This window comes from Lithobates pipiens, unplaced genomic scaffold, assembly GCF_037356315.1.
Source record: "Lithobates pipiens isolate NorthernLeopardFrog02 unplaced genomic scaffold, aLitPip1_a1.2 Scaffold_23, whole genome shotgun sequence".
NCBI lineage: Eukaryota > Metazoa > Chordata > Amphibia > Anura > Ranidae > Lithobates > Lithobates pipiens.
In genome coordinates, this window is record NW_027507785.1 from 96,677,770 (window position 1) to 96,699,520 (window position 21,751).

The 21,751-nt window shown below is 41.8% G+C and overlaps 1 protein-coding gene across 1 annotated transcript in view; it reads left to right on the plus strand.

Annotated features, from left to right (window-relative positions):
• Positions 1–21,751, plus strand: part of FGD3 (FYVE, RhoGEF and PH domain containing 3) — a 372,251-nt gene that overhangs the window by 218,341 nt on the left and 132,159 nt on the right. The window contains exons 3-4 of the mRNA XM_077452088.1: positions 9,398–9,575; positions 17,267–17,843. Of these exons, the coding sequence (XP_077308214.1) occupies positions 9,398–9,575; positions 17,267–17,843 (755 nt within the window). The remainder of the gene's footprint in view (positions 1–9,397; positions 9,576–17,266; positions 17,844–21,751) is intronic.

Genomic DNA, 21,751 nt, shown 5'->3' on the forward strand with positions numbered 1-21,751 from the left:
AGGGCTTATGCTTCCTGGTGTGAATCCATAGGTTGGCACCCTCAGAGGTATATCATAGGCAGAATTCTTGCCTTTCTACAATTAGGGGTAGAGATGAAGTTGACCTTGAGTACTATTAAGGGCCAAGTCGAAACCTTATTGATCTTATTTCAAAGACCACTTGCTATACATTCTTTATTCTGGGGTTTTATATAAGGGGTGATGCGGATTAATCCGCCAATTAAATCATCTTTGAGCCCTTGGGACTTGAACTTAGTTTTGTCAGTATTAAAAAAACAGCCATTTGAACCGATACAACATATTCTCTTAGTCCTTCTGACAAGGAAGCTGGTGTTCTTGATTGCTATATCCTCAGCAAGGAGAGTTTTGGAATTGGCTGCTCTTTCTTGTAAAGAGCCCTACTTGATTATTCATGAGGACAGAGTGGTGTTACGTCCTCGTCCAGACTTTTTCCCAAAAGTGGTTTCAGGTTTTCACCTGAACCAAGATATTGTCCTGCCATCGTTTTTCCCAAAACCATGTTCCAGGGAAGAAAAGTTACTACATTGTCTTGATGTGGTGAGAGCAGTGAAAATCCCCCAACTAGATTGCAGAGCCAATTGTCAACATTATCTTAGCTGGGTTTCCTATGAAGCCCCCAAATACAAGCTCATACTTCAAGCTCATAATCTATAGGAATGAATTGAGCGTGCAGAGATTGTGCATGGGCCATGCCAGGAAAATATTTGACAAGGAAGAATGATGTAGTCCAGCAATAGTTTGCTGGATTGGAGACAGGCGAGTACAAGACTAAAAGGGAGGTGGTAGGGAGATTACAATATAAATTTATGTGCAAAAGTATCGCCTGCAAACTGAACTGCTCGTGTTGAGCTTTTTATTAGTCACATTGATAAAACCACTGATGTTTCAAATGTTACAAATAGGCTCCTTCATCAGGCGAGGAATGAATCAAGAGTGCAGAGATCATGTGTAGACCCATCCAGAAAAGTATTGATAAGCATCAATGATGTAGTAAACAATATTTTGCTGGATTAAGAACAGGTGATTATAAAACTGGGAAGAAGGGCAGCAGGGGGACCATAATATAAATGTAATTGCAAAAGTGTCACCTGCACACCAAACTGCTCAAGTTGAGCTTTGTATTATTCACATTGATAAAAATAATGCATCAAAGCCGCAAACAGAATCCTTTATCAGCCATCAGTAATGAATGGGCCTGTTTGTGGTTCCAAAACTTTGCCATTTAACCACAACAATAGCAGCCATTGCTGGCCTCTACAGCACCCTGCCATATCACAAGGTCACCTACTATTTTGGAATGCACCCAATCTACAATTGTAGCATAAAGGTGTCACTACACCTGAACTGCACATAAACGTAATGACATGACAGCAGAGAATGACTGGTTTCGGTGAAAACTTGTATCTCTTTGTGATCAGGGCAGCACAGGTAGCCTGGTAACTCCACAAAGGGCCACATCTTTCAATGTGAAGGTATTTGTGGCCCGTTATGAGCTTGTATCAGCTGTTCCACAATCATGTCTAAATAGTATATATTTTACTATACTTTATTTGTTGCAACAGTGATTTCAAGGTACATTATCTCACAAAAGTGAGCACACCCTCACATTTTTGTAAATATTTTATTATATCTTTTCATGTGACAACACTGAAGAAATGACACTTTGCTACAATGTAAAGTAGTGAGTGTACAGCTTGTATAACAGTGTAAATTTGCTGTCCCCTCAAAATAACTAAACACACAGCCATTAATGTCTAAACCACTGGCAACAAAAGTGAGTACACCCCTAAGTGAAAATGTCCAAATTGGGAACAAAGTGTCAATATTTTGTGTGGCCACCATTATTTTCCTTAAACTTCTTGGGCATGGAGTTTACTAGAGCTTCACAGGTTTCCACTGGAGTCCTCTTCCACTCCTCCACGATGACATCACAGAGCTGGTGGATGTTGGAGACCTTGCACCCCTCCACATTCCATTTGAGGATACCCCACAGATGCTCAATAGGGTTTAGGTCTGGAGACATGCTTGGCCAGTCCATCACCTTTACCCTCAGCTTTTTAGCAAGGCAGTGGTCGTCTTGGAGGTGTGTTTGGGGTCGTTATCATGTTGGAATACTGACCTGCGGCCCACTCTCTGAAGGGATGGGATCAGATCATGCTCTGCTTCTGTATGTCACAGTACATGTTGGCATTCATGGTTCCCTCAATGAACTGTAGCTCCCAAGTGATGGCAGCACTCATGCAACCCCCGGACCATGACATGCCCACCACCACGCTTGACTGTAGGCACACTTGTCTTTGTATTCCTTCCCTGGTTGCCCCCACACACCCTTGATACCATCTGAACCAAATAAGTTTATCTTGGTCTCCTCAGTTCCAGTAATCTGTGTCCTTAGTCTGCTTGTCTTCAGCAAACTGCGGGCTTTCTTGTGCATCATCTTTAGAAGAGGCTTCCTTCTAGGATGACAGTCATGCAGACCAATTTGATGCAGTGTGTGGAGTATGGTCTGAGCACTGACAGTCTGACTCCCCACCCCTTCAACCTCTGCAACAATGCTGGTAGCACTAATACGTCTATTTCCCAAAGACAACCTCTGGATATAACGCTGAACACGTGCACTCAACTTCTTTGGTCGACCATGGTGAGGCGTGTTCTGAGTGGAACCACTGTATGGTCTTGACCACCACCATGCTTCAGCTCAGTTTCAGGGTCTTGGCAATCTTCTTAGGCCATCTTTATGTAGAGCAACAATTATTTTTTTCAGATCCTCAGAGTTCTTCACCATGAGGTGCCATGTTGATCTTCCAGTGACCATAGTGAGAACGATAACGCCAAATTTAACACGCCTGCTCCCCATTCACACCTGAAACCTTGTAACACTAACGAGCCACGTGACACCGGGGAGGGAAAGTGGCTAATTGGGCCCAATTTGGAAATTTTCACTTAGGGGTGTTGAGTTATTTTGAGGGGACAGCAAATTTACACTGTTATACAAGCTGTACACTCACTACTTTACATTGTAGCAAAGTGTCATTTCTTCAGTGTTGTCACATGAAAAGATATAATATATTTACAAAAATGTGAGGGGTGTACTCACTTTTGTGAGATACTGTATATATTTTATCTCTTCTCCTGGACTAAGAAAAAGCCATGTAAACAAATGTGCATGTGGGCTCACTATATCCCAGGGTTTATCTATAGCCTGGTCTGGCATTGTTTGCTCTGTATGTTAGAATCTTGAGTTACTCAGAACGTAGCAAATATTGCATAGGAGGAAGGAAGCGTGACAGTGGTTAGCTTAGCCACAAATATAAAGAATTATATGTTTGTGTGGGAGGAAATAGGAATATGTCAGTGCACTTATGTGTACATTTCATAACGCATCTTTATGGGTTCACCCTAAACACTTTCAAGACATTTAGCCTTTTACAATAAAATTATAAATAAATAATGAAATAATAAACGTTTTGTTTCCTTCGACTTGTGCTGGCATTTTGTGCTTTGTTTCCCTTCTATGAACTTAGTGGAGTAGACACCTGACCAAGTCTCTATGAAACGGTGGAAAAGACCAAAAACGGCAGGTGCCTAGAGTGTTGGCAAGAGAGAAAAGAGGGCAAGGCCTTTTTGGGTCACACTTTTACTAACCACTTTACGACCAGCGCCCTAGACCTACTCTGTGACGCAAAAAATGCAACCTGTGGAATTTTTTAAATGTCGCTTATGAAGATTTTTGACGCCATTCCACGAGCGGGTGCAATTTTGAAGCGTGACATGTTGGGTATCAATTTACTCGGCGTAACATTATTTTTCACGATATAAAAAAAATTGGGCTAATTTTACTGTTTTTTATTTTTTTATTCAAAAAAGTGAATTTTTTCCAAAAAAGTGCACTTGTAAGACCGCTGCGCAAATACGATGTGAAAAAAAGTATTGCAATGACCGCCATTTTATTCTCTAGGGTGTTAGAAAAAAAGCAATATAAAATGTTTGGGGGTTCTAAGTAATTTTTGAGCAAAAAAAACTGTTTTAAATATGTAAACACTGAGTCTGAAAAAGAGGCCTGGTCCTTAAGTGGTTAAACTAGATGTATACCCTGACTGAATGACTTTTAGTTTGCTAGAGCACTGTATAATAAAGGAAATATCCACTTTTTTTTATTTTATTAGAATGCTTGCATTTGCTTTCACACACTTTTCACATTCACATGGGTGCCAAGGTTCATACTCTATGAATGAGGTGTTTGTTTATGCATCTGAAGCCACCTGGAGATGCGTGAAGGCAGCCTATATTGGTAAGTGGAGATTCAGCAACTGTATGGACACACTCCGCATCCGGGTTTGACAGGCATGCGCGGGTGGGTGCCTGAATGAAAATGCAGCAGCTGTATTCAGGGCCAGTCACCTAGGCCGCCCACACGCAGCTGTAGATGTTTTAAACAAACACCTCATTCACGCTCTATGGGCCTCAGTGCCTGTGTGAATGAGGCTTTTTTTTATTGGGTGTTGCATTTTAGTGCTGCTGATCTCCTAAAGCCCATTTACAGCCACTTCTTGACAATATGGCTTAATTGCATTTCTCAGGGTATTTTTTCATGATGGTGACAACAGTGGAGCAGGATGCATGCATAATAAGTGTTTAAACCACACTTGCAGCCTCCCATATAAAGCCTATATGACAGGGTGACAATGCAGGAGCACAGTTGGGAGGCAGGAACAACATACCCTTCACTGTCCTGGATGTTGTGGGAAATTCTTACTATTTGAACAGAATTTTGCAGGTTCAGAACTTGCCATACCATAGAAGTAAACAGACAGACGGCCTCCAATTCATGCAGTGAACCACATTCCTGTGGCTGGCGACTTGTCCTAGTGTCTACACATTCCCCTTTTTTGTTATTTTTATTATTGATTATCATGATTTATATAGCGGAAACAGTTTGGATTAGGATTTGGAAGATCCTGCTCATGGAGCTTACCAGCTAAAAGGGAAGAGAAAATGGTCCAAAATGTAATAGCTGTGGTGCATGAGCTCGTTGAGAAGGTCAAAATACATTTTTTAAGTCGTTTTTGCGTAGGCTTCCCTGAAGAGATGAGTTTTTCGGGTATCTCTGAAAGCAGACAGAGCAGGAGATAACCAGACAGATTGGGGTAGGGAGTTTCAAAGGATAGAAGAGGCTGTGGAAATGTCCCGGAGGCAAGAATGAGAAGAGTTGATGAAGGAGCTAGAGAGCGGGAGGTCTTGGGAGGAGTGTGGATGATTTGGGTGATATTTGGAGATGAGGTTGGTGATGTAGCTGTGAATTGTAAATGGCTTTGTATCTTGTAGTTAGTATTTAAAAAATTTCACGTTGGGCTAGTGTAAGCCATTGGAGGGATTTGCAAAAAAGGGCAGCAACTGCAGATTGGTTAGTAAGGTGGGTGAATCGAGCAGCAGTGGTGAAGCTAGACGTTCTTTCACCTGGGACAGTACAGCGACACCCACCCAAGCGAGAAGTTCTCCATCCGCACACCCCCAGCCCCCTGCCCAGAGAGAGAAGATCAATTGTAATAAATAAGTAAGCTGTAAGATGGTAATAGTAATGGTAATTTCAAAGTTTTAGTAGTAGTGTCTCACTGCAGATGTAGTGTGAAGGCCTACACAATCCCTATGTAGGTGAACTTTGAATGAGGCAATTTGAGTCCTCACTTCCATAGCGGATCAGGAGGAGCGCCACCTGGAAAGAAAAAGTGAGCCAAGAAGCGGGTCTTTATTGAGGTCTGCTACTGTGCCCTCTTCTTCCTTCCCGGCTGTGCCCCTTCTAATCTGTCACAGAGGTGATGTCTGAAATCACTTCATTCTACAATCATAGCTGGCTTATTAAAGGCCAACCCCACTGGACTGTTTTTTTTTTTTTTCTTTTGTGGCGGCACCCCTTCTAATCTACCGCAGAGGTGAGGATTGAATGAAGCATTTTTAAGCCTCACCTTCAGTGTGGATTAGGAGGGGCGCCACAGGGAAAGAATTGTATTATTAATGACCACTTCTGGACTTTCTTCTTTTGTAGTGGTTCCCTTCTAGTTTGCCACAGAGGGGAGGCTTGAAATCACCTTATAAAGTACTGCTGCTTTCTTTTGGCACGGAGGCTAAGGGTTGCCATCTTTTCTTCAAGTCGAACCAGAATGCTTTAGTGGCACACGGCAGCACTGCAGGGGAGGACCAGGACAGAAGACCAGGGGACTCGGCACCAGTAGGAAGGGGAAGTTGGACTGGAGGTTTGGCGGGGCAGTATTTAACAGATCGGCTGTATTTTCCTCCTGCAGCCCGTAAATACCGGCAGGAGGGAGAGGAGAAGCAGGCTTTCAGAGTTTATGATGGCACCCTGCACCCTGGCATGTGTGGAGTGACACATAGCTTTGCTTGTGATCTTGATGGTAAAGTTAAGGGAGAAGGATATATTATAAACTCAGTTTATGACAGATTAAGTTTGAGGAAGTGCTGTGACATCCACCCTGATATGTCACTCAGTAGATGAGTGATATGTGAGGCAATAGAAGGGGTGAGCTGACGAGTAGAGAGAGGTTTTGGATGTCTTTGGCGTAGAGTTAGTATTGGAAGCGATGGGAGGATATTAACTGGACATGCCTGTTATAAGGAGTGTCTCGAAAAAGGACCATCATAGCTGCATCATAAGAGATTATTTTAATAGAAGCTGCAGATTGAAAAATATTGAAAATTACTTTTGGAATTCCATTACATTTTATAGCTTATAAGAGAAATAAGTGATTGGGATTATATACACTTTAACAAATGAGGGTCAGAATTTATGTATCTAAACCCATGACAATAAACGTATCTTATTTACTCGGTTTTGGGCTAGTAAATATAATGACTGCATATCTGTTTTATCGTTTTTTTGCAAATAAAAATGTTGCTTTTGTCAGAAATTCAGAACTGTCTTGTGTTTTGTATTCTCTGTCTTTGTTCTCTCAAAGAGGCTGTTTAGCCCTTCTACTTTTCAGAACTACAACTCAATGGAGATGAATTTTACTAAAACTGGAGCACTCAGAATCTGGTGCAGCTGTGCATGGTAGCCAATCCGCTTTTAACTTTAGCTTGTTCAGTTAAGCTTTGGTGATAAAACCTAGAAGCTGATTGGTTTCTATGCAGAAATGTGCCTGAATTGCAGAAATGTGCAGTGTGTGTGTGTTGTTGTTTTATTTTTATATTTTAACCCACACTTATGAGGTTGACAGTAGCTCTTTTAATGTTGCGCATTCTTTGCAAAAAAAAAAACATCCAGTGAGTAATCACTGAAAATAGCAATGCATCCTGTACAATGCACACACTGGATGGATGGGGAAATCAGTTCTGCTGTGCTATTGTATTCTCATGGCAGGGAGCTTTTCCCGCTGTCTGAACCCAATGATCAGAATTGCTGGCTACAGTCGGCAGCTCTGATCGTTGAGAAAAAAACGTCAGGGTGGTTGTACAGAAGTTGATCAATAGATCGACTTCTGTACAACCAGGGTGCCCATACATGAATCAAAATGCAGCCAGTCCTTGTAGGGTTACTAGCCTGTGATTAAGGTTCACGGTTTGCTATTGAGAGTATATGAGCCTTTTTACATTTTCTGTTTCCATGGAAGAATCTAATGTTGAAATGTGTATGAGAGAAGACTCACAATAATGTGTTCATTCTTCTTGCAGTCCTCTATACAGTAGAGCTCAGACTAGAGTAAGGGGAAAAAAGAACATTAAGCCAGTCAATTGTTTTGTAGTTTAAAACATGAAGTTCAGGTTTTATTAAAGTGGTTGTAAACCCTTACAAACTACTTTGACTTACAGGTAAGCCTAGATTAAGGCTTACCTGTAGGTCCAAGAAATATCTCCTAAACCTATACAGTTTAGGAGATATTTACCTGAAGACAGCCACCGCTGTCTACGGCGCATGCACCGTAGACAACGGCGCGCAGGCGCACTGGGTAAGCCGCAGATCGCGACAATATGCCGCAAGTGTTGGCTCCCGTGCACATGCGCGGGAGTGACGTCATCACTGCTCCGGCGAATCACAACGCCGGAGCAGCGAGACCCACGGAGACCCACCAAGAAGATGGACGCTCGGAACTACAGGGGACAGCGGTGACTTCGCTGGCTCCTGTGTCAGGTAAGTGACACATAATGGGCTATTATGCGATGCATAGTAGTCCATTATGCTTTACCTTTGCAGGGAATCAAAGAGGAAGTAAACCCATTAGGGTTTACTTCCTCTTTAAGAGGCTCTGTAAAACAAAAAAAAGGTACATATGAATCTCTCATAAGTAGGCCTGTAACAAATAATTGATAAATGTAATAGTTATATTCTTGCAAAGGCTTACCTCATGACTCATCTTTTAGTGTGCATTTGTTCCAGTACCAAGGCTTTAAAGCCCAACTCCAAGCTCAGGTGCTTTAGCACCTTAAAATAAATCTATATACTGTACTTTTTCCAGAGGTCTTTGGCGAGATCTGGTGATGTCACAGATCCACTTTGCCCTTTTAGTCCTCTAATGAGAGCAGTGCCACATGATTCTGCTACTTTCTGCAGCATTCCTTCTGTGAGTCCACAGTGGGGACACAACCTTGACCCACAGAAAGCTGGTTGAATCACATTGGGTGTCCTTCAACCCATAGGAGTGATATCCAAGACTTGGATCATGAGTGTGTGTAGGAAACAACACCAGAGATCAGGTGAGCATAGCCACTGGAGCTGCATTTTCTTTTTTTTGCCGGAGGACCAGTTTAACTTATTTTTTCCAAATGTAGAATTGGGCTTTAATGATAGGTTGTGTAGTCAGTCCCAGGAGCCAGCATAAAGTCGCAAGGTAAATGAAAAATACTGAATTCAAAGTTGATAATTCATTGCCCTAGCTTACAGTGTTGTACCATACCTGTAACGGGTAGACTTGAGCTTAAATTAATCATTTAATTTTACCAGCATCAGGAATACTGCACACTGGAATAAAATATTATTTATTAAATTCTTTCTTTAGTAAAATAACCATGGGGAACAATTTCTATTCCAACATGTTTTATGCTAGGCAACGAGCTTTGAGAATTATGATTCTTTGAGAAAGCACTGTGCCTAATGTGAAAGATGTCAGAATAGAACTTGTACCTGCTGTCTATTTTAATAAAGTAAGAATAATAATTTTCATCTCGGTGTGCAGTGTTCCTGTTGCTGGTACAATTGATTGTTTCAGCGGAAATGGGTTGAGCCAGCACCTGAGATGTGATCATGGATTATGGAGCCTGATCTCATTTGGGGTGGTATGTGAATAATGATATTATGTAAACCAGCGTGTACTGTTTGAGGCCCTTAAAATCGATTACCCTTCTGATGGAATTATGTTTTTTATAGTACCTCCTAAGCCAATCCATCTACTATCAGGAGGCCAGGAGAAGCCTGGCCAGAAAATTCCTCCTGCTCCCTCTAGACCTCTGCCTTCTGCACCGAAAATCACCAGGCGAACAAGGGAGAAGATCCAGTCTGACAGATCTGACATCAGCGCTCTCATCCAAAAGTTTGAAAATATCAGGTAAATCTGCACCTTAGCCATCATAACGTAAGTACGCAATATGTGTGCACTTGATTTGTTAAAGTCCTCTAAAAAAAAAAAGTGGTTATTGCAGAAAAAATCTATTTTTTTTTTTTTTTTATGAAACCGTATCCCAAGATTAAAGGTATGCCTGTTAGTTGTATAATCTTGTTAAAAAAAAAATCCAAACTGGCCACAGTGCTAAAACATAGTGGTGTTGAATATACCTTTTTTGAAAACTTTTTTTAGTGACCTGGGTAGCCCCAAATCCCAAGGCAGTGTAATACGCAAACTTACATTCTTCTTATAGTGATGACAGCTGCACCATTCCACTTCCTGCACCATTCAGTTGGTGCACCCTTATGATGGGTGGTCTTATTGGCTACCAGGAAGGTGACAGAGAGGGTAAGTTATTTGTAACATATAAATTTCACTTCTTATTTGACATATGGGAACACCCTGGGATTCTGGGCTTTTGGGATGTACAAGAACCTTTTTAAAAGTACATGTAGACTCACAGAAACCATTCAGCTTCCAGCAGTCTTTTTTGAAGTCCAGAGTTTTTGATTGGCTTCTCAGGGTAACACGAAATGTTCTTGTTAGCACACTTTTCTTACATAAGCCCCATATATAGGCAGTTCCAAGGTTACAAACCCGATTCTGTAGGTTTGTTCTTAAGTTGAATTTGTATGCAAGTTGGAACAGGTACAAGTTTTTTGGATGGCATAGGGAAGGGTCAACAACCATGTAATGTTTTAGTTTTGCTGTGTGTGTGCCCCTGTTCAGAAGATTTCAATTTACTTTCTGTCCCTGTGACAATTGGATTTTAAAAATTGGAAACAAGGATTGGTGATAAAGTAGAGTCACCTTTTTTTCCATGGTAATTCTTACAGGAGTAAATTTCCCTTCCTACGGGTAGATTTCCTCTCACTTCCTGTTGTCTCCCTCCGTTTGTAAGTATGAGTCCTACGTAAGTTGGATGCAGTGGTGTATTTAGGTTTTTTGCTGCCCTGGGCCTGACGAAACTCGCAACCCCCTAATTTAAATATGACCCACCCCTTCCTTTGAAGGTCACACCCCTTCCTGTTCAAGACCCGTCCTGACATTTTCCAGTGGGGACACTAGTTCTGAGGGTCTGGGGAGGGGGGGTTGCTATTGATTCCCTTAATTTGCAGAGATTTCCTCTCACTTCCTGTTTGGCTGTGTGGCAGGAAATTAAGGGAAATTTCCACAATGGGACAGGGATGGCAAAAAATAATCTGACAGGGGCTATAACCCTCCCTTATTCTATCCAAAATGAAAAAAAAAATGTTGCCTATAGTTCTAGCTTAAGCACACATTTCTGCTAAATTTGTGGAGAGGACTAAGAGGATATAACCATGCCAGTGGTGCAGCAGAAAACACATAGCTCAGTGATGAAGCTATGTGGTCCAGGCATTAAGCAAAGGAGGGATAGGGGGCAGGAACAAATAAATCCATCTGTTTATTTTTCTCATCAGCAATCAACAGAAATAAAATGAAGATTCCTTAATATGTACAACTGACACAAGCAAAGGATTGCTTGTGTCAGTTCTAGCTGAGGTATAGTTGACCATGTCAGTGTCCCTCTTATCGGCACCATCCCTCGATTAAAAGCATTTTCACCCAAATAGTGTCGCTTTCTTTCTACCCTGGGTACCCCATGCTATATAATCTAGTCAGCTACTGTATAAACATTAACACCTACCTTATATATAGATTACCAGCAGCTGATATCTATGGCAAGTCACTATAATATATAGCAACTCCCCTGCCAAAGTCAAATAAATAAGATTTCCTAATATTTAATTGCCATATGCATAATCGCAAGCTTGAAAGCCCTCCGGGGTTTCTAGTATAGACAGTATATTAGATTGTGATCATCCAAAGGTATGCAGTAAAGTCTTACTACCTACTTCCTAAGTGTAGCTGATCATCTCAGTCTCCCTTGCTTCTGCACCATCCCTACAACCCAGATTAGAAGCCAAGTGGCAGCTATGTAGTTGTCCTCAATTTCCACTTAACTGGTGTGGATTCCCTTTCAGCCTGCCTGGCTCCCTTCTTACGTCTCCATCTGCACCTCTCCAGACATGGGGTCTCCTCACACAGTGAAGAGCCCCTCCCCCTTCACTCTATAGGCCCGCTCCCATCAGCTGACTTTCTCCTCCAGACAGTTTTAGCCTTCCGACATGGCATCTGTCTCTCTGTAGCTGAGAACTCAGGTTAGAGGTCCGCTGTGATGATAGGACAATCAAATAGAAGCAGTGGGCCCCTCCCCCACCAGCCAGCCACACAACAACGACATATGAATGTGCTGCCCCCCGATGGCAGTGCAGCCACTTAATGGGTGCATCAGACCGATTTGCCTCTCGGCCCAGTCCCCCACATAAGACTAGCACTACACTAAAAGTGTAGCGCAAGCCGGCAGGCACTGCCGCCCTGCAAAGTGCTGCCCTAGGCCTGGGCCTTGTCAGCCTATGCCAAGATGCAGTGTTGGTCGGATGTATGTAACTCTGGGACTGCCTGTACACCTGTAACATTCTTATATGGCTTAATTGACCAAACAAAATATGTTGCAACTTCCATTACATGGGAAACGTAGTCAATATATAAAAATAAAGTTAGATCAAATATTTAGAAAATTGATTCTGAGACATCTCTTGAATACAGCTATGGTCTGCAGCCCTGCCTGCTGGTGACGTCAAGCAGAAACTCCTCCCTCAAACCATTTATGGATAAATAAAGTTGAAGTGAAGAGATTGAAAGGATGAAGCTGAAGCACATTCTAGCAGGAAAGAATTGAATACAGACCAGAGCCTTGCCCACAAACCCTGTTAAACCATGTCATCATCTTTGTGTATGCTCATCAAAAATAAAGAATTTAATTCTAATGAGCCTTATGCCGCGTACACACGACTGGACTTTACGATGGACCAGGTCTGACGCTCTTCCCAACGGACTTTCGGCAGAGGTCCAATGGACTTTCTGAACGAACGGACTTGGCCACACATGACCGGACTAAGTCCGTCCGAAAGTCCGTTCATTTTGAAAGTGATGACGTAAATGGGACTAAACAAGGAAGTTCAATAGGCATTAGCCAATAGCTGCCCTTGCGTCGTATTTGGTCCATTGGACTAGCACACAGACGAATGGTTTTCCCCATTTTTAGTCTGAAGGATTTGAAACATGTTCTATTTCTAGGTCCGTCTGACTTTTGGGAAAAAAAATTCCGCTGGAGCCCACACACAATCAAATTGTCCAACGGATTCTGGTCCGCCGGACCAAGTCTGCCGGAAACTCCGATCATGTGTACGCGGCATTAGAAACATGTCAGTTGGTATCAGGCTTAGTGACTTTTCCAGAATTTAATGTTATTAATTAGGAACCAGTGTTGGTTGTTGTGCACCAACCTCAAGCATCTAGCAGCAGCTGTTATACAGAATAACCATCATTAAGTGTCATATGAGGCATATTTATAGAGTGGACAATGATTGACCTGCCAAGCTCTGTGCATATTATACATTGCAATTTTAGCTTAAAATCATAATTTGCATTCCCCCTCTACACACATTCACATTATACCTGCATGAATGTGCCAGGATTTACCCATCCTTTATTCATCTACCTTGATGTGCCATCTATGCTAGGACATTAATGGTGCCATCAAATTATTATTTTTTATAATTTAATTGGTACCTGTAGTAATTTTCAGTGTTTTGTTTCATGCTTTGTTTCTGTCTGTGTATAGCTAGATACCTTAAACATACTATGATGGTATGGGAAGTTCACTTCTCCACCTATTCCCATATTTCCTTTCACTGTTCTCTAACTACAAGGATTGTGATCTAAAGGTCAAGTCTTTATTTAAAGCGTTACTAAACCCACAATGGTAAAATCAGTCTGTATATGCAGTATAGCAGTGGTCATCAACCCTGTCCTCAGGGCCCACTAACAGGCCAGGTTTTATGTATTACCTTGGGGAGATGCAGACTAGAATAATGCAATCACTGAGCAGCAAATTATATCACCTGTGATGTATTTCAGTTATCTTAAAAACCTGGCCTGTTGGGCCCTGAGGACAGGGTTGATGACCACTGCAGTATAGCATGTTTGTTATACTCACTGTGGAACCTAAGGGGTTAATCCTCTGCATTGTGTAAAAAGGCTGTTTGATCCTGGCTTCTCTGATCCTCCCCTCCTTCCACTGTCCCCTGATAATTTCCTGATAACAGAGCCTATGGAGTCAGGCTGCACATGCTCAGTTTGGCTTGTATTGCTAGAGAGGGTTTTTTTCTTCTTAGGAGAATGCATGTGATCAGCACAGGGCCAATCAGCACTGTCCACACAGAGGGTCATAGGTCCTGCAGTCTCATAGGACAGTCAGAAAACTCCTCTTACAAGCCAGTTCTTGGCTGGACACTGATAGAAGTCATAAAACTCTCTAACTGCTGTTGAGAAAAGGTATTTATCAGTTTATATATACTAAAATAACTGCATATCCATGTTCTGTGTACTGTGGGAGACCAGATATAGTGATTGCAGGGCCCTGGGTTTAGTAACACTTTAAATGTCAGTCCTACCAGGCACGCATATCTAACTCCCTTCCCTGGTACTTCCAGGTATGTGGGAGCATGTGATTACCTTATACATGATAACACAGGTGATTGGCTGGTGGGAAAAACTTCATTAGCCCTGTGCACAGGACTCCTGGTGGACAAACAGAATTGGGGTGGGGGGTGAAGAAAAGGTATGGATATGGCTGTTGGGGCCAGCCTTAGTGATGATGTTGTTTTGCCTTGTGTGAGAAAAGTGCATGTTCACTTTCAAGGGGAGACTATAGCCTTTCTGACACTTGTTAGATATACATGCAGAAGTAATCCGCTCATCTTGGAAAAAATGAATTATGTTTTGTTAACGTTTTAAAATCTTGTTTTTATATATATATATATATATATATTATTATAAAATCTCTATCTCTATCTCTATCTCTATCTCTCTATCTCTCTATCTCTCTATCTCTCTATCTCTCTATCTCTCTATCTCTCTATCTCTCTATCTCTCTATCTCTCTATCTCTCTATCTCTCTATCTCTCTATCTCTCTATCTCTCTATCTCTCTATCTCTCTATCTCTCTATATCTATATCTATATCTATATCTATATCTATATATATATAGTGCTGCACAATGGTTGAGCCTTGCCAGTCCTCTTTTATTACTACCTGTCTGATTGAAAACAGTTGATTCTTAGCAGCCTCTAATACTTGAAAAAACCAACTACTGCAAGTAGCAAGGGGTCATGTGATCTCTGACTAGGCCTTAGGTTACATGAGTAAGCATTTTTTGAATGTGAAACAAAATGTTAAAATGTTTTTATATAGATACGCATATACTGAGAATTTTTATGATGATCAGTTTACTTTGAATTTAGTAAGTGCCCGTTCACACAGGGGCGACGCGACTTGCAGCGCGTCTCACAGACGCGACCTGCACACGACTTCAGCGGCGACTTGCAAAATGACTTCTGTATAGAAGTCAATGCAAGTCGCCTGAAGTCGCCCCGAAAATACTACAGGAACCTTTTTCTAAGTCGGAGCGACTTGAGTCGCTCCTATTAGAACGGTTCCATAGTACAGAACGGAGCGCGACTTGTCAGGCGGCTAAGTCGCCTGACAAGTCGCGGTAGTGTGAACGGGCACTAAGGCAAAACCTGCCAAGCTGCTTTTTTTGCATACCTTTCATGAAACAAACAAAATGGTTATTTTCTTGTCTCCGATGGCTTTGTTTTGCAGTCTGCTTTCTGAATGCAGGATACGGGCAATGGTAGAAAGATTATATGGGGAACAATGGCGTTGGTCACATGACCAAAGAACGAATATAACCTTGTAGATTTTTGAGCAGAAGCTGTTTTTGGGAATGTGGCGACAGAATATAAAACACAAAAACAAAAATATTACCACAATGCACAATCTATCTAAAAGGGATACTGTGAGACAAATCCTGCCATGGAAGTTAACATAAATTCGTGTCTTTTAGATCGTCACTAAAGGCATTTTTTCATTCTGGATTAGAGGTCGACCGATATGGGTTTTTCTCTGGCCGATGCCGATGCCGATATTTAGAAATCATGGCGGCCGATGGCCGATATATGATGCCGATTTTTTTGGGCCGATATGTTAGGCCGATTTTTATTTTATTTTTTTATCCCCCTTCATCTCATAAAACCTAACAGACACCTTTCCCACTGGGGCGTTTTTTTTAGGCGCTTTTGGGCTAAAAATAGCGCCTGTAAAGTGCCTGCAAAACGGCTCCCCTGCAGTCTGTGTGAAAGACAGAGTGCTTTCACACTGAGGCGATGCAAGCAGCACGTTTGGAGTGGTGTATACCGCTTCTCCACCACTCCTGCCCATTGATATTAATGGGCACCACTGCCCAAGCGCATGCAATGCGATTTGGCAGCGGTGCTTCACGGGCGCATTTAACCTCTTCTTCGGCCGCTAGCTAGGATTATATGCGCCCCACTAGCAGCCGAATAGCACCGCTAAAATTATGGTAAAGCACTGCTAAAACTAGCAACATTTTACTATCAACGTCTGCCCGCTCCAGTGTGCAAGCAGCCTATAAAATAAAAACAAGTGCTCAAAACTTTTGGACGAAAAAAAAAAAAATGGACTAACTTTACTGTTTGTTTTTTTTTGTTTTTTTTTAATCGTTTAGTGTATTTTCTTTCCCCCCCCCCCCCCCCCAAAAAAATGCATTTGAAAGACCTCTGCGCAAATGCCGTGTGACATAAAATGTTGCAACAACCGCTATTTTATTCCCTAGGATCTCTGCTAAAAAATATATATACTTTTTGGGGGGTCTAAGTGATTTTCTGGCAGAAAATACAGGACTTTTACTTGTAAGCAACAAGTGTCAGAAAAGATTTAGTCTTTAAATGGTTAAACTGAGAACTTCTACACACTGAGATGAGTTCATTCATTCAAGTGTAAACCTTGTATCTTTCTGTTCTTTTCTTGGCAGCCTGCCCAGAGAGGAGGAAAGACATTTCTTTGACACTCAGGCAACTTACACTGACTTCTATTACAGAAGTCATTTCCAAGTCCCGCTGTAGTTCTAAATCGGCCTTTTTATCAGCTCAATCGGCCGATGCCGATTAATTAAAAAACGGCAAATATCGGCCGATATATCGGTCGACCTCTATTCTGGATACAGACAGGGAGGGTTAAAACCCCTGCCAGTTTTTTTTTTTTTTTATTTTTTTTTGGCCTCTGGGTCCCAAGGGGAGATTTCCCTTCACTTTCTGTCCAATAACCAAAAAAGGAAGGGAGAGAAAATCCCTCTAAAGAGAGGAAATCTAGGGTGTCGCCAGAACTAATGTCCCTATTGGAAGATTTCCCCTCGATTACTTTTCTGACATCAACCCAAATTTTGGGATTTTCTTTTACTTTCACTTTTATGTCCTAACAGTAAACAGGACAAGATGTGAGGGTGAATCTCCATAATGAAGTGCAAGATGTTCTAATCCCTCTCCACCCTATCCAAAACTAAAACTAAAAAAAATAAAAAATAAAAAAAAAGCCTTGCCTTTTAGTTATACCTTTTTAAGCATTCTTTATCATTTTGAAAATTACAGTGCTAACTCAGATTACATTTCTGCTTTGCATTTCCTCAGACAACCTACACAACTTATCAAACGCAATCGTCACAACGCCTATCTCAAAATGGAACCTGCCTCAGGACCTTCCAAATGCCCTTGCCCATCAAGGAAAGATTCAGCGGTTGAGGATGGATTGTCTGCTGATGAACTGACTGGTGCGGAGGATAATGAACCTGCTATTTCTCACAATACAGACCTCTCGAGTCCTGACAATGTTAAATTTAAGGAGCTAAGTATCACTGACATTAATAACTGTGGGGAAAGCTCATCCATGCATCGAAATGGGGAACCTACTAGGGACAATGGCAATGAGGAACTTACAGTAGATCAGAACGACAATGGTAAAATCCCCAATCGAGACAGCGGTATTGACAGCCCTTCGTGTAGCGTGGTAGGGGAGGTGTTTTCCAATGAAGAGATTGTAGAGCAGAGGAAACTTACCTTACCTGTCACCCTTGAGATAAGTAACAGTGTCTCTGTGGATCAGAAGAGGGACTCCACTCAGGATGAAGATAGTGACATGGATGAAGGAAGCAGTGAAGAACACGAAAGCACAGAATTGACAAAAACAGAGATTATCGACACCACAAAGGTAGGTAGCTAAAATAAAACAACTAATGCAAATATAACTTTCTTAATATATTCTAGTATTGTTAGCTGGTAACTAATTGTATTACTTGTGTGTGTCTGTGCGTGCGTGCCTGTATATTTATTGTAAGGGGTTATTGAAAGTGGTAAACCATACAATATAAGTAGGTCTGCCCTGCACTTATATTTAGTAAGGCAGAAAACACTGTTTCTGTGTCAGTCTTTTTATTAAAACAAGATAAGACATTGTTGGATAGCACAAAGTAGTAAAAAATAGAAATGTCAACATAAACCGTGCATAATAAAAGAAAACATTTGGTGACAATAATAGAAGATGGTAAGGGCCGGTTCACACAGCGAGGCGCGGCGAGGCGTCTCCGACTTGCCTCGCCGCGACCTGCGGGGATCTCAGCGGCGACTTGCAGAGGACTTCTGTATAGAAGTCAATGCAAGTCGCCCCCGAAGTCGCCCAGAAGTAGTACAGGAACCTTTTTTCTGAGTCGGAGCGACTCGAGTCGCTCCTCTCAGAACGGTTCCATAGTACTGAACGGGGGCGACTTGCGGGAGCGAGGCGAGCCGTGTCGCCTCGCATCGCATCGCTGTGTGAACCGACCCTTAGGGTTTCGCTATGAACCCATAAGCAGTTCCCAAGTAGCTGTGACAAACTACAGTAATGTGATCGACCAAGTGTAACCTCTATGGTACCAATCAGTAAAGTTGTGTCTCTATCCAGATATCAAAGTTCATAAAACGGGGATAAAAGTCCAACTGTAGGGCCGACAATGTATGAGTTAAGAGAAAACACAGTTTTAATGCTGGGTGGCCTTATTTAGCAAGTCCATAGCATTCCTGATTAATATGTTTCCACACCAGTGGGTTCCCTAAAACAAACCAGAAACCTTTTAGGTGTTATGTCAACACTCTGCCTTTTCACCCAGCAGCAGGCTGTCACAGCAGACAGAGACTGCTTAGCATCAGTCAGCCCACATATATAACAGCCTATCGACAGCTGAGAGTAATATTGAGGTCTGGCTACCAGATAAGATGTGAGCTTAAGAATGGAGGCTTTATCCCACCCAAGGCTCTACAAAGCTTGCAGGCTCCAGCCGAACAGAACCTATTAAAATGGAAGGAAAGGCTTGCTATCAAATCCCCGCAATACGTTACACCACACTACAACATTGATATCTTTTAAATGTGTAGTTGATGTTTCTTTCACTGTGTTGCTATACTGGTCCGGCAGCTGTTGGGCATAATTCTTGCCTAATAGTGGTGGCATTTCTGGAAGTGATGTGCGTCAACATTGAGAGCATTTCTATGTTAACAGGAAGCCAAGCAGAAGGGACAGGGGCGGAGGCCGGGTGGGACGAGGGCATGGTCATGCGGGATGGGGTGGGGCAAGGTCGGGCCAGGGGCAGTCGATCCTTACACAGATTCCAGGAAGTGCCTAGAAGCAGCCACATTCACTGCATATTAACAACATTGTTGGTGAAGATCAGGGGGATTACCGATTGATTTATTAACCACGGTCTAATCTAGATAATCATCAATTGCAATTATGCATAATATAAAAGTTTGATTAAACAAACCTACAAAGCAAGGGCAAATTTACATTTGTATTTGGAATTCCACTTTAAGCTTATTATAAAGCAAAAAAATCATCAACCTCAGAGAAGGCCCCCCCCCCCTTCCCCACGCACACATTAATATAGTCACAAAAAAACGAAACAGAAGAACTGTTAAAAGAAAAATTTAAAATACCTTTTACACCAGGCTCATTGTTTGCTTTCTTCTGGTGCATGGCCCCAATGCACGCTGTGGTTTCATCCTTTGGCTGCTACGTACTACTTTGTCCTGTAGTCGCGTAGCAGTTGGTAGGTAGAACCACCACATGACGGAAGGACACACATCAGTGTCAGACAGCAATAGCGCCTATAGCTCTGCAAGAGAGCAAACACTCATCACCAGCTGAACTGGTAGGTATTGAAAACAATCTTGTACAGGGTTTCTTTTTCATTTTTGTAATCCAGGTGACACTCACTATACTTTAGGGTTGCCACAGTGGCTTGCTGGCTTGGTATTTTGATTTTTTTTTCTTTTTTTTCCATTTAAAAGGTAACAATTGAGTGTGAGCACCTCATTCTTCCCATACAGCACTGCCTGCACCATATTGGGGTCTTTCACACCCTTTAGCTGACTGCAGCTTTCTTGCTGCCAAAATGACAGGTGAGTATGCAGCCAGATGGCCCAGCAGTCAACCTAAAGCTCTGGGGTTGCTTCCACCTGGGGTGTATAAGGCAATGACAGGAACTCCGCTCACTAGATGGCTTTCCACATTTATTTTTCAAGCACACTTAGATTGAACCCTCTCAGTAACTTGACAAGTATGTGTGAATAAATTCTGGGCACGTCACAGTATATGCCAAATAGTATACACCAAATGGTACCTTTTTATCATTAAAAAACAGTTCTTAAGCTCACAGACACCTTATTATGCTCAGTGTGAGATAGTTTCTTTTGCTTTCAGCAGAATGAAGACATTATTTCCTCCATCCCTCCCTTAACCATCAGACTGCAACACTTGTCCTTCTGATGACATAAGCACATCAAGACAGTGTGATCTCTGTGGAAATATCTGTTAAATATATTTGATGCTAATTTCACTTCAACCATATGAGTGTCAGCCTTTATATATACCCTCAGTACCAAACCATGTTTTTCAGTTTTCAGTGCTGTGATAATTTGGCTGACAATTACTCATACAACACTGTATCCAAATTAATTTTAAACTTTTTTTTTTTTTTTTTACACAGCTAGTACTTTAGTTTCATGATATTTTATAACCACTGTTTTTTAATATCTTTTAAAGCAAAAAAAAAAAAAAGCAATCATTTTGGAAAAAAAATAAAAAAATGATGTTCTGACTGCCTATCACATTTCTCAAGGCCCTAAAATGGCTGAAAAGTACAAACACCCCCCAAATGAAATGAGACTTTTTTCTATTAATCTATGTTTATTGAGAATTTTTCAAAAATACAAATGGACAAGAATGAGACATATCCATACAAAAGAGTGAACAATACAGGGTATACAGTTATCTAAGTATTTAGCATTTCCGAGAGATCTAGAAACTGAGCCTAGCAATTCTCTCCACACGACTTGGTCCTCATCTGTAAAATGATCATAGTAGTGCAGGATTATCCATAGAGCCATAGAATCTGAAAATGTATAAGACTATATACACTCCATGACAGAAAAGCAACCCACTAAGTTGAGAGATATGAGATCCCACATCGTAATGGAGACACTACTAGAGTATGAAGGCCTCTACAAAGTCCCCTGTTAAGGTGGAAAGCCCCTTCTAGTGACACCCCATTATAGAAAGGTTGTCCATTATGTATGGATAGGAAGAAATAGAAGATAAGAAAAGTAAAGAAAGAGAGTATGAAAGAAAACGGAAGAAGGGAGAAGGGGGGGGGGGGGGGAATTGATGAGGGGAGGGGTGGATGGAGAAAAGGGGCAGGAAGGAAGAGGGAGGGACATGGAGTATGGAGGAGACCAGAAATGAAGCCCAGTGCCATCCCACGGCCACTTTCCACCAATTCCTGGATATAACAGTTTGGCCTGCCGTGAGAAAATGGCGAAGCAAGCCCTTTTTATTCTGTTTGTAAGAGCTAAGCAGCATAAATAAAACTGTGATCATAGGGGTATTGGGAATCCTATCCCCCACCAATTTAGAGTACAGTTGAAAATTTTTTCCCCAAGATGGGGTAATAAAGGGCATGTCCCACAGATATGGGCCATGGTGTCTGGGCCATTCCCACATCCCCAGCATATATTTGGTATGGGATCATCAATGTTGTGTAAGACTGCAGGACATCGATACCACCCGTATAAGAGTTTATAGTTTTT